This window comes from Zootoca vivipara, chromosome 9 (genome assembly GCF_963506605.1).
Source record: "Zootoca vivipara chromosome 9, rZooViv1.1, whole genome shotgun sequence".
In the NCBI taxonomy this organism is placed as follows: Eukaryota; Metazoa; Chordata; class Lepidosauria; order Squamata; family Lacertidae; genus Zootoca; species Zootoca vivipara.
Window position 1 is genome coordinate 73649674 of NC_083284.1, and position 15856 is coordinate 73665529.

The following is a 15856-nucleotide window of genomic DNA, read 5'->3' on the forward strand; positions in this document are numbered from 1 at the left end:
TATCCATTCTGAAGGAAATCAGCCCTGAGCGCTTACTGGAAGGACAGATCATGAAGCTGAGGCTCCAATACTTTGGCCACCTCATGAGAAGAGAAGACTCCATGGAAAAGACCCTGATGTTGGGAAAGATTGAGGGCACTAGGAGAAGGGGACAACAGAGGATGAGATGGTTGGACAGTGTTCTCGAAGCTACCAACATGAGTTTGACCAAACTGCGGGAGGCAGTGCAAGACAGGAGTGCCTGGCGTGCTCTGGTCCATGGGGTCACGAAGAGTCAGACACGACTAAACGGCTAAACAACAACAACAAAATTACAATATAGTTAGCTAGAAAGCTTTTGAGTTCAAAGTCCACCATTACTTGGAACAGGTCCTTGATGTAGTCACTCAGAACTTCCTGTCTTCCAGGACCCCAAGACCCTAAGAAAGATACAATGCACAAACTTGGGGCACAAACTTGGAGTCAAAGATGTACATTCATGACCTCCGCTGCACAGCAGTAGAAACATTCCTAAAAGTGGAATTTGTTGGCAGATAGATGTAACTGCCTGGCTTTATGGTAATCCATAGCACTTACCGGTACTCTGCTGCAGTCGTCTCAAAGTCTTCAGGTTTGACATGGCTACTCTGCACAAAACCAACTTGGCCAGTAGGGGCATGTCTTCCCACAAACCACTTCATGCATTTCATAAAGTAGCCAATGATTTCAATTCTGTCTCCTTTCTGGAAGCCAATTTCCTCAGGCACAGCACTTTCATTGCTAACAATTGCTACAGAAAATCCTGTGGCTGAATAACAAAGAATTGGGAAATCCGGTAACTTATTTAAAATAAGGTATCAAGGCAATATGTTGTCAACATCATTACTTTTAGTATTAACAATGTCACATGAGAAATAAGAGTCAATAGATTTTGATGCAACAAAGAGAGGCAAGAGAATGATTTAGTTGGGTGGTGGGACTTGATGCATGCCTTAATTTGATGCTACAGGTGCAATCTAGTATCAGCACAGCCATTCTCTGTTACAGCAAACGGTAGCATTTGCAGGAGGTGAGAAGGGACTCACAATCATTATAAGTAGGGATTCCCCTGCCCCAATGTGGACTAAAATAGTTACTTACACCAGCAACAACAGGCCATATATCAGAGATATAAACACAGAGACCAGACCCTCCAACAAACCCAGAGGTCAACTTTGTTCCCGTATTTACTTAGGCAACCCTATTAAAAGACCCCGAAATGTCAGCTAACACACCCAGGATTCATTCACCTGCTCATCTTCCTATGTGATCTATGGTAAGTGATTTGATTCCCCTCCCCATTCTCAGCAACACAATGTTCCTGAGCTGTTCTAAGTTAGGCGTTGTTTGGAGACGGCTGGCAGAGAGGAATTGTCTGATTTTACAGGATTTCCTGGGGGAAAGCAGTGGGGCAAAGGCAATACCGCTTGGACCCATGCCTGGGAAGAATGGGACAAGTGGACAAGTCCTCCATGTAAAGGGGGCCTCCTATGATAAACAGTGATGCAACACAGCTGGTTGTCCTGGGCAAACTGGTTTCAAAGCATAGGCATTGCCACAAGGTCAAATTCCCAACTTTTTATTTATTTATTTAATCTTTATTGATTTTATGCAATGAATCACAGTTGTAACTCTCCATCAGTAGTGTAAATAAAAGAAGTAAAAAAGTTGGGAATAAGGTAAAGTTATTCCTGTATTGAGACTTTCCTCCTCCCTAACCTGGGCTCTCTACATTTCTGTATCAACTGCATATTAAACAGCATCTATTTTGCAGTTATCCAAGACAGCACGTCCAAGAATTACATCACATTGCAGAAGCCATTCAAAGCCTGCCAAAGATTTTACATGTTTATAGTGATCTTTTAAATATTGTCTGTATTTATCCCATTCTCTGTTAATTTTTTGATCTTCCTGATCCCTAACTTTCCCTGTCAATCTTGCCATCTCAGCATACGCAGATAATTTCGTCTGCCATTCCATTTTTGTCGGTATAAATTCCCAACTTACCAGTGAGCCCAATTTGCAGCAGCACACAGCGCTAGGAGGGACCACAGTCTTTTCCCACATGGTTTGCCTGGTTGTGGGGAAGGGACTTCCCAAACCAGGGAACCAATCAGGGACAGGGCTCTGGCTTGGTCGCTGATTCTCAGGACCCGAGAGAATTTTCTTACCAGCAGACAGATTGGGTATGGTTGTGTAGGGTTTTTGCCTACCTCATAGCAATGGCACAAAATGGAGTTTTCTCCTTTCCATTCTCGTCACAACTCGTCAGAACTATTACAGCTTCAGTCTTGATAGCAGCTACTTACCTATTTGATCTGTGACTGCAGATTCATTTTTTACAGCAAAATCAGCAGGCTCTGTGTTTTCTTTCAGAAACCATCTAGCATGGGAAAGGTTCAAGGAAATTAGTTTGGCCTGCCGTAACAGTAATAGCAATCTTAACACCACCTCAAGCACCAGATCAATGTCAACGTTCATTGGGTTATAATAAAGGGAAACTGCACCAAAGGCAGAAATGTAGAGAAATGATGAAGCATATTAACAGTTTCCTGGTGATGCAAAACACCACTGTTCAAGGCACACTTAACTCTGTTGGATTGTGGCTGCTATATTATCTAACTGCTGTTGCTAAATTTATATTTGCAAGAGAGCTATGTTAAAATATTCACTGTGAAATGTTACACTTAGTTTTTAGCATATAAAGCTGATTACCTAAAGCCCTATGTACTACTCTGTATAGCAATGTTTATTCCAAATGGAAAATGGCAGAGCTTTCAAGACCGCTCATTTCATCATCGGAAGACATCAATTAAAAAAGCAAAGCAACATCAGGACTATGCAAAACAATTCCCTGTTGCATTCAGTGAATTATTGAGATGCCATTTGGAACATGCCTGCAAGCCATGCTTGCCTGCAGTGAGTGACCACACATGGAAGGCTGTGCTTTCAGAAGTAAGGTGGAATTCTGCCCTCTTCATGCTGGTGCTGCATGCATGGCCAACAGTCACGTGTTCCTGCTGCTGCCCTCAAACATTCATTGAACAAATCCAGGGTGTCTGTGTCTTCTGAACACCCCTGCTCTTGCACACTGTTTTCACATAGTCAGCGTTTGTTTTGTATGGTAAGCTGGCCAATCTTTTTCTTTTCTCCTTCTTAGACAAATGGCGATATTTTGTGTTCAGGTTGGATATGGCATACGTTCGAGGAAATAACAATTCTTGCCATACATAGAAAATGCTATCACTTTCACTAGACATCAAAATATTTAAATATTAATCCTTCTCCACCTGCTGTAGAACTGGGCGGAAATTATGAAGTAATGAGCATGTACAGTGGTGCCTTGCTAGACAAATTTAATTCGTTCCACGGGTCTTTTCTTATAACGAAAAATTCGTCTAGCGAATCCCATAGGAATGCATTGAAATTTTTTTTGGATTTTTTTTTTGCCCATAGGAACGCATTGATTGAATTTCAATGCATTCCTATGGGAAACCACGATTCGCTAGATGAATTTTTCGTAAAATGAATTCGTCTAGCGAGGCAACCTCCGCTCAAAAAATCCTTTCGTTAAGCGGAAATTTCATTAAGCAGGGCATTCGTTAAGCGAGGCACCACTGTACTCTGATGATAGAACAGTTATTTGGTGTATATTTGCAAATACACCTGCACACACAGGTGGAACTGAAAGTTAAGTTCAGAGACCTACTGATGAAAAGGGATCAGGGGCTCTGGAAAGCCCTTAGCCAGGTTCCCCCCCATTTCTTCAGGGGCTTTCTCAGTAGCGGACCAATTCAGCTGGTGAATTCCGACTCCACAATCTGCTGCTCTTCTCTCACTTACGTTTTCATTATGATATACAAAGAAGGTAAGAAGGTACCTTAGGGGGAAAAAGCTGTATTTAAAAACATATCAAGTATTTTTGCAGTCATTTTAACATGAGCCACATAAAATGAACCCCAAATGAGTCCCCCCCAGACCCTGTAGGAGGGGCGTTTCTGTCTCTGAAACGCGAAGTACACTGAGCATTGTCTTTTCTTTTATGTTTGATGCTGTTAATTCAAATAAGGGGTGGTGGTTAAGGTTTTATGGTCGTATTTGCAGGGGTTGGACTAGATGACCTTTGGTGGACCATCCAACTCTAAAATTCTATTATTCAGTGGTTCCATGATTTTTTGGGGGGGTGAGGTGGAGTAATCCTGATGTATACAGTATTGTGCTCTAGGAGGCTTAGTTTGGTCAGAATCAAGTACTGTATATTCCTGCGTATAAGACTACTTTTTAACTCAGGAAAATCTTCTCAAAAGTTGGGGGTCGTCTTATACGCCCAGTCGTCTTATATGCCGGAATATACGGTATATGCTTCCAGAGTTAATGCTAAATACATTACTTCTGGTAAATGAACCACTAGAGGGCCATGAAAATTTGTGTCCCAGGCTTTTAAAATTCATCTACTCATGTACTATCTGAAACCAAGGGGTTGCATTGGTTGCCAGATGTGAAATGCCTTCAAGGGCGTACCCACCATGGGGCAAGTTAGGGCAGCTGCCCTACTCTAGAAGCAGGGCTGGTGGGCAGAGGCGGAGCACAGCCCGGCGGAGTGCGAGTTCGCCATTCCCGCTGCGCCGCGCCGCACCCTCCCTCCAGCTCCCCGGCGCGCCCTCAGGCAAGGCCAAGCGCGGCTGGGAACCAGGGAGCACGGCGCGGTGGGCAGGAACGCCGAACTCGCGCTCCGCTGGGCTGGGCTCCGCCTCCGCCCACCAGCCCTGCTTCTAGGGAGGGGCACAGCCCGGCGGAGCACGAGTTCGCAGTTCCCGCTCGCCGCGCTGCGCCCTCCCTCCAGCTCCCCGTCGCGCCCTCTGGCAAGGCCAAGCGCGGCGGGAAACCAGAGAGCGCGGCGCGGCGGGCGGGAACGCTGAACTCGCGCTCCGCTGGGCTGGGCTCCGCCTCCGCCCACCAGCCCTGCTTCTAGGGAGGGGCACAGCCCGGCGGAGCGCGAGTTCGCCGTTCCCGCCCACTTTGTGGCCCCTCCCCTTCCGTGCCTTGGCCCCTCCCCTTGCCCCCCCCCTAGTTTTGATCCTGGGTACGCCCATGAATGCCTTGGCATTATTTTCAGCTCTCCCACCCCACTATCAAGTCCTGGGCAAACAGGGATTTCAGGAAAACCAGGGAGGAAAACGTTTTTCCCCTTTCTCCACTAACTCCCTTGCCCCGAAGAGTTGGACCCCTGGCTAGAAAGAAGCATCTCTTTCTAGTGAGAGGGGCCCATACGCCATAGCATTTTGTAATATGGAAAATTCAACATTTGTTCCCAGAGATCATCGTGTAATTTAATTCCATGAATATTTAGTATTTCCGGACAATTACCTTCTTGAATTAAGAGGCCTCTGTATATCATACCAAGACATTCCTCATCAAGACTGACATCAATTCCAACTGATTCCTCTGATGAAGAGAGCCAGAAATAGTCATCTAGCAACAGATTCTCCATACAATGATTTAAAAAACCTGCCGAAGAAATTTTTCAGTGTAAGTGGTTTGTTTTTTTTAAAGTCCCTTTTTCCTAAAGCCAATAATAGCAGAAACAAGGGCTGGTAACAAGGTGTTAGCTGACCTGTGAGTAGTTTCAAGATCACTGTTTTAAATTGCTGGGTTTTTTTTATTTAAATGCATCTTATCATTTTGTAAGTTTTATGTGAACTGTCCTGCGAGATCTTTGCCTTAAAAGGTGACCTAGAAATAAAATATCCTGGCCAGGACATGTTATCGCTGGAAGTAAGATTGATAACATTTTTTTTTCTAATCTGCATACTGTTTGTGTCTGCTATAACCTTTGCAGCAAAGACAGCAAAGGTTATTTGAACCCATTTCATTCATAAACTGCTTCTGCCCACCCTCAATGATATGAACCCTTTAGGGGGCATATTTTGAAAACTAGGGCAAGAGGGCTGTGCATGTAACCTATTTGATGCATTTTTGAATTCAGTTCATTTGTCGTAACAGAGATGAAATGAACTTTTTAAAACAAAATAAAAAGGACTTGAATGCAAGCATGGAGAATGAAAACTATATGCTCTATGCCAGGCATCCCCAAACTGCAGCCCTCCAGATGTTTTGGCCCACAACTCCCATGATCCCTAGCTAACAGGATTAGTGGTTGGGGAAGATGGGAATTGTAGTCCAAAACATCTGGAGGGCCGCAAGTTTGGGGGTGCCTGCTCTATGCTCTGGTAACCTCTAGGTTAGATTGCTGCAGCTTGTTATGTTGTATATTGAGTTAAAGGATTTTATATCTGTATTACTATTATCTGTATTTGCATTAGGGTAAAGTAACTGTCTTTTGGTTCCAGAAGGTACAGCTACTATTGGTTCATTTAAGCTGCAGTATTTGGATCCTCTGTCTTCTTGGTTTCCTCCAAAAGGCAGCACTGTGATTGCCTGATATTGTTCCCTCCAAAATGTATCCCTTTCTAGCTAGTCCCCCGTCCCTATAAATGTAGCTTTCCTCTCCTCAGAGCTCAGTCTTGTTTGCTTTAATAAAGAAGTGTTACTAGAGAACTGTCTCCAGCATATTATGTCAAGAGAGATGAAATCACGAACCCCACAACACAACACATTATACGTGGGGCTGCCTCTGAAAATGCTTCCGAAACTTCAGCTGGTGCAGAATTTGGCAGCCAGGTTGCTCACTGGGGCAAGATGGTTCGGGCACATTACACCGATCCTAGGTGGACTGCACTAGCTGACAATTAGTTTTTGGGCCCAATTCAAAGTGCTGGTTCATACCTATAATGGCTTGAAACGGCTCAGGACCACAATACCTCAAGGACCACCTCTTTCCATATGAACCTACCCGGCATAGCTGCCAAGTCTCCCGTTTTCCCCAGGAAATCCCCGTTTTTCCAGCTGTTCCTAGCTGAAAAAACGGATTTTTTTGTTTTTTCCCGGTTTATTCTGGTGTGGCGGCCATTTTGGAACTGGGCAGAGCATGCTCAGAAGCGACTTTTGATGCTGCTCTGCCCAGTTCCAAAATGGCTGCAGTGGCTCCCTGTCTGTGGAATGGCTCTCCCCAGGGAAGTTCGCCTGGTGACTTCATTATACACCTTTAGGCTCCAGGCAATAACATTCCTCTTTAGTCAGGTCTTTGGCTGATTAACAACCGGTGCCCTATTAAATGTGTTGTTGGATGGGGGAACTGTTAGTTTGTTTTTTGTTCCTACTTTTATTATGTACTTTGTGCTTTTTATTTCGTAATTTTATGTTGTGAACCGCCCTGAGATCTACAGATGAAGGGCAGTATAATAAAATAAAATAAAATCTTTGTCATTGTCATCGTCATCATAATGCTCAATGATGTACTTTTAGTTTATGACACCCATCTTCAGCCAAACAGAAATGGAGAGTCCTCCGTTTTATCTAGTGGAAGCTATGCTGATAAATATTTCATCCTTACAAGTGTTTTCACTTTAAGTAATGAGCAAAGATGTTGAAAACCCTTCCATTTTCAAGCCCTTTGTTACCTGTAAAAATCCAACAGCATGTTTCCAAAAAAGAAAGCAGAAAAAAGAGCAAGCATTGAAAAAAGCTGGTTTATATTTCTTACTGTGAAGAAATGTACCGTGAGGACTTATATTTATAATATCACAACAAAATCTTAACTTTCCTATAGGCAGAAGTGCTTTACCAAGGGAATAATAAGTTACAAACTTCCAGATTTCTTCAAAGGTCCAAAATGTCACCACTATTAGTTGGTCTTCACTGTGAATGGACAGCAGCCTGGCAGACAACTCCTAAGAAAGGCAAAAACACCCATGTGTTGCTGGTTGTTGCTTTTGATTAAATTTATATCCTGTCCGTCCTCCCAAGGGAGCCTAGGGCAGCGAACAAGTGATGAAACAATAAAAATCCTTTGAAACATCTTTAAAATATATATATTTAAAAACAGTTCTAGTACAGATGAAGACAATACATATATGTGAGTCCTATGGAAGGAACCAATTAAATCATATTTGAGCTAAAAGAGAAAAAACCATGGTGGGAATAATTAAACCACAAGTTTGCCCCAAGAGAAATAGACCTATGGAAGCTACATTAGAGATTGGAGTAAGAAAAAGCAACCTAGGTGCACCGAGTGAAGCAAAAAACCATACATGTGTTTGGCAATTAGGGCTTTTTTCCCTGAAAAAAAGAGGTGCCAGAACTCAGTTCTGGTGAGTTCCAGGTGGGGGGGGGGAAAGCCCTGCATGTGTTAAGAGGAATGTAAGTTGAGTGGTCAATGTGCACAACTGGCTATTGTGCACAGTTACCAAGTTTCAGAGAATGTGCACATAATCCTGCGAGTTTATCTTTGAGATCACCTTATGCCATATCTGCCACCAGACCACTTCGATTTGCGGAGCTGGCACTGCTACAGGTGCTGCATAATAATTGTTCAGTGTTCGAAAGAAATCAATCTTTGAGCGTGCCAGCACTCACAATTTGAGACGCCCTGCCTACTGGCATCAGGCGAGCACCTGCATTGTGCTTTTCTGAGTGCTCACTAAAAACATTTTTGTTTAGACAAGCCTAACCAGATATGCGGGACCCAGGTGGCGTTGTGGGTTAAACCACTGAGCCTAGGCTAGGGCTTGCTGATCAGAAGGTCGGCGGTTCGAATCCCTGTGACGGGGTGAGCTCCCATTGCTTGGTCCCAGCTCCTGCCAATCTAGCAGTTCGAAAGCACGTCAAAATGCAAGTAGATAAATAGGAACCGCTATAGTGGGAAGGTAAACGGCGTTTCCATGTGCTGCTCTGGTTTGCCAGAAGCGGTTTTGTCATGCTGGCCACATGGCCTGGAAGCTATACGCCGGCTCCCTCGGCCAATAATGCGAGATGAGCGCGCAACCCCAGAGTCGGTCACGACTGGACCTAATGGTCAGGGGTCCCTTTACCTTTACCTTTAACCAGATATGCAGAATGTTCACATATGTTTTTTCATCCATTTTTAGCCTATTGCTGTTTTAATTTTTATTGGAACACTTTAAATAGTTCCTTTAACTGTTTTTTTTACTGATTATTGTATTGTTTTGTAAACTGCTTTGAGATGTATATATGTATGTATGTATGTATGTATTTTATAATCAAGTGGTATATAAATTGTACGAAACAAACAAACAAACCTTTCATGAAGAGAGAATTACATATTCCCAGTCGATATACATAATTTCCAACAGGCCTTGGGAAATGAGAATATATTTACTGAGTTTTATACATTCTCAGGATACGATGCATAATCTCCAAAGGGGTTTGGGCATGTGTCAATTGCATTTGGTACATTTGCCGGGTAATATGCACATTGTCCGGTTAGTATGCAGTGTCTCCAAGAAACATGCCATTCTCTATTTCTTGTTCAGACGTGTGCAATCTGCACTCCCTGGGCTGCTTCTGTGCCAATCTATAATCTTACATGGGCCACAACGTACCCAGCCAAGCCAAGTGGGGGCCCACTAGATAAATCCTAAATCCTAGATAAATCCACTAGATAAATCCTAAATTTTGTCTGCAGTCCAGGTCCCTTCTCACCAACCTGAGCTGGATGCCCGCCCTCAACTGAGCAGCACAGGGGGGATTGAAGAGGAAGGAAAGTTTTCACCAGCAGAGGAAAAGAAGGCTGGACTTGGACTTTTGGAGTAATCTTTCAGCAGTGGACTGAGCCAGAAATGGCAGTGGGCAGGATTAGAGGTACTTTACACCCTTTCTCTCCCAGTCCTCTTGCCTGGTTGAATATCCCCTCCCCTGCAGTTTCCCATGATATTGGGAATTTAATTTAATAGCAGCGGTGGTGGGGATGAATCAGAATGATGGCAGGTGGAGGGAACATTTAAAGTTTCCTTTCCCCGCAATTCCCCTTGTGTGGCTCAGCTGACTGGGGAGCAGCTGAGAGTGGGGGGAAAGGGAGCTGGACTGGGCGGGGGGAGCTAATCTTCATCCAGAGACCTTCTTCCTGCTGCTCATCTGATCAGATTGCACATCACAATAATCCTACTTGGGTATAATTGTGAGGAAAGTGGGGTGGGGTGTGGAAACACCTCCTGGGAAGCAAAGTGGGCTGAAAGAGATTCCGCCTGAAAGCAGCAGGTGATCATGTGAATATCCCTCCTCTCAGGCCATTTAGGGCTTTCAAAGAATAATACTATAACAGCAGATGCTGCTATTTCAGCTTTATAGTATTCTAAGCCAAGTTGACAGCTTTGTTTTATCATAAAGCATCAAGAAATAAGGTTGGCTACAGCTATAGAGCTAAAATTATTGCCCCCCTTAAGTTGGGACCATTTTGTGCTTTTCAGGTAGCAGAGACAAGGGATGCCCAGCCTTATTCTCTACATGAAGGATAGCAGGCTGTGCAAACACAATTCCCATAGCTTATTATAGATCCCGGAAGCTTAATTTTGTGGCACTGAAGGCAATTGTGGATAATAATTGTTTGTAAATGACTTACACAGAAAACTGCCCTGGCTTTTTTGTCATCGTTTTCCAGAAGACGAAGTTGTCCTCTCAGATAACCCTGCAGCTGAGAGTCAGGAAGCCCAGTCTTACATTTCACCATGGTTATCTTCAGGGGTAAATCTGAAAATATGTGTTTGGTAGACTGTGAATATGAACATATGATTAACCTACCTTATACTGAAGTCAGATTACTTCATCTAGTTTAGAACTGTCTACTTTGCAGAAGGGTATGTGAATATTTGCAGTATTTCACTTTTTTATTATGAAAAAGACAAGGAATAAATACTATACGACACCAAATATAAATAAATGTGGTAAAACTCAGAATACCAACAGTAGGACAGTTCTATGCATATTAACTCAAAGTAAGTACCAATTTGGAGCTTACTCCCAAGTAAGTGTACTTACCTAAAACATCAGAAATGTCAAAAAGATATTTTCATCATATGTATATAGCAGAAATATTCCATTGTTAAAAATGTGTTGAATAATATTATGAACGGAAATACTGGGAATTTAAGTAATGACGTATATGTTCTTTCGCAGAGCAATCTCCTGAACCACAGACAGATGAATGCAAGCTGAATGCATTCAAGAATGCGAATTATCCCCTTACTTAACAGAACTTTTCATGAGACACTCCTTTTTATAAGAACAAAACCAAATAAATAATACATAGTTATCCCTGTGATTTTCCCTTTTAGACTGCAATGCTACCAGGCCCGTCCTAGCCATAGAGGCTAGTGGCGCGGAGAACCACGACGCCGGGCGCTGGAGGGCGCTGGAAGGGTGCCAAGTGAGCACAGGGTTCCGGCGATCTGGCCAGGACTGTGCTCCTTCTCCGAGGACTCCGCGCTGCGCCTCCTTCTCGTTTCCCCAGCGCTGGGTTCCGCTCAGTCGAGCTTCGCCACCAGAGTGCGCACAGTGCCCAAGCAGCTCTTGCTGGTCCCGCGGTGCGCACGCTGGTGGCGAAGCTTGACTGAGCTGGGGCAATGAGAAGGAGGCGCAGTGCGGAGTCCTCAGAGGTGGCCTCCCGCTGCTGCCGCGGTCCGCTTGGCATTCCCGGGCCCTTGGAGAGGCTCTGGAGGGGGGCGCTGGAGGGACCTAGCGCCAGGGCGCTGGATGGGCTTTAGACGGCCCTGAATGCTACCATAATTGACACTGTTTCACTGGCAACATATGAATATTGAAGCAGGTTGAACTATTATTATTATCATAGCTGTCAAGTTCTCCCTTTTTTTTTAAGGGAAATTCCCTTATGCTGAATAGGCTTATGCTGAATAGGCTTCCTCGCGAGAAAAGAGAAAACTTGACAGCTTTATTATTATTATTATTATTATTATTATTATTATTATTATTTTAAATAGTTTTTATTGTTTAAAATCAGCAAAGCAACAAATACACACTTACGTATAAAAAGGAATAATAAGGTGGGGGAGAATAATAAGGGAGGGAAAAAAAATCAGCAATACAATAAAGAAGATCGATAAAAAAAGAAGAAGAAAAAAGAAAAAAGAAAAAAAAAAAAAAAGAAAAAAAAGAAAAAAAGGGCAAGAAAAACCTTATTCTTACAATATTTCGTCAAAACTTATCCTCACAGATTTACAGAACAAATAAGAATACAAAACAGATACACTCATCACATCTACATATAGATACTTATTATTATTATTATTAAATGTTTGAGGGTTGAGGAGAGGCGAAACAACTGGAGGGTGTTAATAGGCCTTACCTTTTTGCTGCTGCTGCTGCAATACAATTCCCTCATTCACATTGGACAAAGGCACAAGCTTGCAAGGAGAGGTGCTCTCTCCCAGTAGCTTGGCATTCTCTTCCCAGCTGGTTTTCTGCTTGGGTTGCAGGTATGAGGGAGAGATGCAGGGATTCTGTCCCTCTGTGACAGCATCATACTCAGAAACAGATGTGGCAAATTGTTCTCCTCCTGTTGCTACTGAGGACTCCATCTTTTTCAGGTACGACCAGCACTATAAAAAGCACCATACCATACAAACTCTGTTGGTGTAGCTGACCTGATATAGTATTGCCATGAGACTGAGCGACCACTGTCACTAAAGAACTCAAGAAAATGTCTCTCATACCTAATCATAGTTAGGTATGGGGAAAAGAATTTGTTTTGAGATAATAGTCACAGCTGCAGAAATCCAAGACTGTACAGTGGTACCTTGGGTTCAGAACTTAATTTGTTCCGGAGGTCCATTCTTAACCTGAAACTGTTCTTAACCTGAGGTACCACTTTAGCTAATGGGGCTTCCCGCTGCCGCCGCACGATTTCTGTTCGCATCCTGAAGCAAAGTTCTTAACCCAAGGTACTATTTCTGGGTTAGCAGAGTCTGTAACCTGAAGCGTCTGTAACCCGAGGTACCACTGTAGTTTTTAAACAGGCTTCATTAAGGTGGATTGAGTGGCTAATAATAAGAACATTAAACCCATCCACTATGGTAAAGGTACCTTTGGACCAATCAGTGACTGTTGGTATTGTTCAGCAGTTGATGGCTGAACAATTAAAAATGATCTGATCAATGTTGGATGAAAATTAAGAAATGAACCAGATATTAATGGAAAAAAGGAGCCAGAGGAATATGAGGCAGAAAATTGAAATGGGAGAGCAGGTGGGGGCGGGGCTGGTGCACGTTCTGGGGGCATGGCGTGCATTCTGGGGGTGCCCAGCGTGGGGGGGCAGCCACAATGGAACCCCACCGGGATCGCGCTGCCAGGGGGGGTTCCCCCCCGCACTCCTCTACCTCTGACAGTGGGCAGGACTAGATCAAGAAATGATCAAATGGAAGGAACCAGGTGGTCATGTGGAAAGGGAAAAGGAAATGGAGATGACCTCCATACAAGGATTTAGAGGAGAAGTAGAAGATAAAGTCACAAATGATTTGGATAACTATCTGGATGTAGTGTTGATGGAGTGAAGAGCAGAAAAAAGCTTTCAGTCTTCATTCCTGGCCTTTTTTTAGTTTTAGCAGAAAGAAAGTACTTTGCATACAATCTGGAGTGAAATAAGAGAATGTTGCTATTAAAACTATGGCACTATCTCTGGAAAAAGACTGGGGAAAATAAAAATGGAAGGTCTAAGAGGTGGAGATTGGGATACCATCGTAAACACAACAGGACATGGAGGTGAACATATGGATCTGGATATGAACAAGCAGATATAGAATGAGAAACAAAAATGGAATACTGGTCCAATGTGTGATTTTAGCGGAGATACTATGGACATGGATGGTATAATTTAGTATTATTCAATATGGAGTAATGATGGGTGGAATTAATAAAGGTAAAATTAAAATGGTTAAAATTCATTAAAAATAATAATAATGGGTGGTGGTTCTTCTTAATTTGGATCAAAGCTGGTTTGGAGGAAAACACATCAAAATGCAGTATTTCATAAGATACAAGATACAATGTTGCTAACATTGTGGGTACACATCTTCCCAAAGCAGTGCTCGGATCACACTGGATGGGAGTATGAACACAGTCCTTGTTATTCAGTAGTTGCCACCTGACCACCCAGGACCAAGGCAGGATCCAGAAGCACCCTTAAGCCGCTGATCTTTCAAGAAGCCCCGTCTATTTTAAAGTAAGCGACCCCCATCCAGAACAGGCTGCACAGCTAATCCTGGATTAGTTTTCCTATTGCACCTCTCTGTCTTTACATGATTAAACCTCAGCTTGTTAATCCACATCCAATTAATCATTGCTCCCAGAAAAAGAAAAAGAAAAGACTTCTGCTGTCTCTCTGGAATCAAACGAGAAGGAGAGATACAGCCAATACAGCCATATTTATGGCACCCCATCCTGCACTACTTTTCAGCAGCAAGCACCAGAAACTCAACTCAATGTATGCCATCAATTGCCAAGCATTTGCTGGGGTGCATTTGGAGGGGAGAAGCAGGAGGTGGCTGGGAGGGGCTGTTTCGTCCTTTCCCGGCTGCTGCTTTCCCTTTGCACCCCCCCCCCCCAGTACCACTTTTCCCCCTTGTTAACCTACAACTGGGAGAAAGTGGCCAGGGAAAGGAGTGCAAGGGAAATAAACTTTCAGTAGTAAATTGCCCCCTCCTGCTGCTTCTCCTTCATAAAATGACCCCCACTTTGCACACCCATGATAGACACCAGCTGGGGAAGCTCTTGTTTACAGTTGTCATTCAGCTTTCGTTCTGTTAACCCCCAAACTACACCAGCTGTCATTTTGACCTACATGGAAAGGGGGAAAGGCAGTGTAAAGTGTACATGTGGAAGTGTGGGGGGATGACAAAGGACTTAGGACTTCAGGGTTCATTGGACTTCATATTCTAGGAAGAGAAAATAATCTATCCTGTGCAAATTCCTGAAAAGCTGTTTTACATCAGTTTGCCATTTTTCCCCCAGGCACTGTAACTATTTTATTTTACAGACTAATCCCCTTCTCTTCTCGTGCATTCAGTCTTCCTGCAAAAAGCTGCGTTAGTTGCCCAGTATTTGAAATAGCTGCAGAGAGGGCCAGCCCAAGACATTTTGCTAGTTGAAGCAGAACACCAAATGGTGCCTCACCCCAACCCCACGTTAAGGTCAAAGGACCATAGTAGGGAAAGTTATGTTGGCACTTGAGGCAGAAAAAAAATCTCACAAGTGCCTTCCCGACAGTCAAAATACAACAACAACAAAATTAGAATAGCTAACCATTTGTTGCCCTTGTTCTGAAGTAAACACCTCACTCTGCCTAATGATAAGGTCAGCCCTATGAGAGCCACAGAACTAAATCAAAACACACAAACAAAATGTCTGAGAGTACACCTACCTCCCAGTCTTGCTGGTTCCTAATTTTCACTTCAGCAACATAAGGCACATTTGACCACTTTTGTTCCAACCAATTCCCCGATACATCCTTTCCTGTTTGAACCTCCCCCCACTTCTCTTTTCCTGTTGGCTCACATCGGATCTGAACAGTTTAGCTAACTCTGCAAGTTAGTTGACCATTAACAGACACTGCTAATCTTGAGAGTCTCTTCTTTAAAATTGACTTGTTGCTCTTTGCCTGTTGAAATCCTGAACTCCATGTTAGCAGATTATATTCTTTTTATTGCTTTCTGCTTTTAGAACCAGCACATCACTCACTTCAGCTTTGCTTTTGCCTCCAATCAACAGCAGAATAAATGGTGGGGCTCAAGTCTTCCTGACCAACAGCTCAGGCTGGAAGCCCTTCCCCCAGTCCCCATCAAGTGGGGACTCCCATGTTTACTCCTTGGTGAGCAAAATGCCAGTGTTCAGGGACCTGTTTTCTCGCTTCATATATCCTAGGGTGGAAGCCTTTGCACAGAAAACGGGCACTGTGCTCAGCCCTGGATCAAAT

At 43.5% G+C, this 15856-nt stretch overlaps 1 protein-coding gene across 1 annotated transcript in view; it reads right to left on the minus strand.

The window, feature by feature from the left end:
• The window catches only part of SH3TC1 (SH3 domain and tetratricopeptide repeats 1), a 32473-nt gene extending 17052 nt beyond the window's left edge, over window positions 1-15421 (minus strand). The window contains exons 1-8 of the mRNA XM_060278265.1: window positions 15305-15421; window positions 12236-12488; window positions 10496-10623; window positions 7703-7808; window positions 5284-5526; window positions 3728-3791; window positions 2328-2401; window positions 577-787 (exon numbers count right to left, since the gene is read on the minus strand). Of these exons, the coding sequence (XP_060134248.1) occupies window positions 577-787; window positions 2328-2401; window positions 3728-3791; window positions 5284-5526; window positions 7703-7808; window positions 10496-10623; window positions 12236-12467 (1058 nt within the window). The 5' untranslated portion in view covers window positions 12468-12488; window positions 15305-15421. The remainder of the gene's footprint in view (window positions 1-576; window positions 788-2327; window positions 2402-3727; window positions 3792-5283; window positions 5527-7702; window positions 7809-10495; window positions 10624-12235; window positions 12489-15304) is intronic.
• Between the last annotated feature and the right edge of the window lie 435 nt (window positions 15422-15856).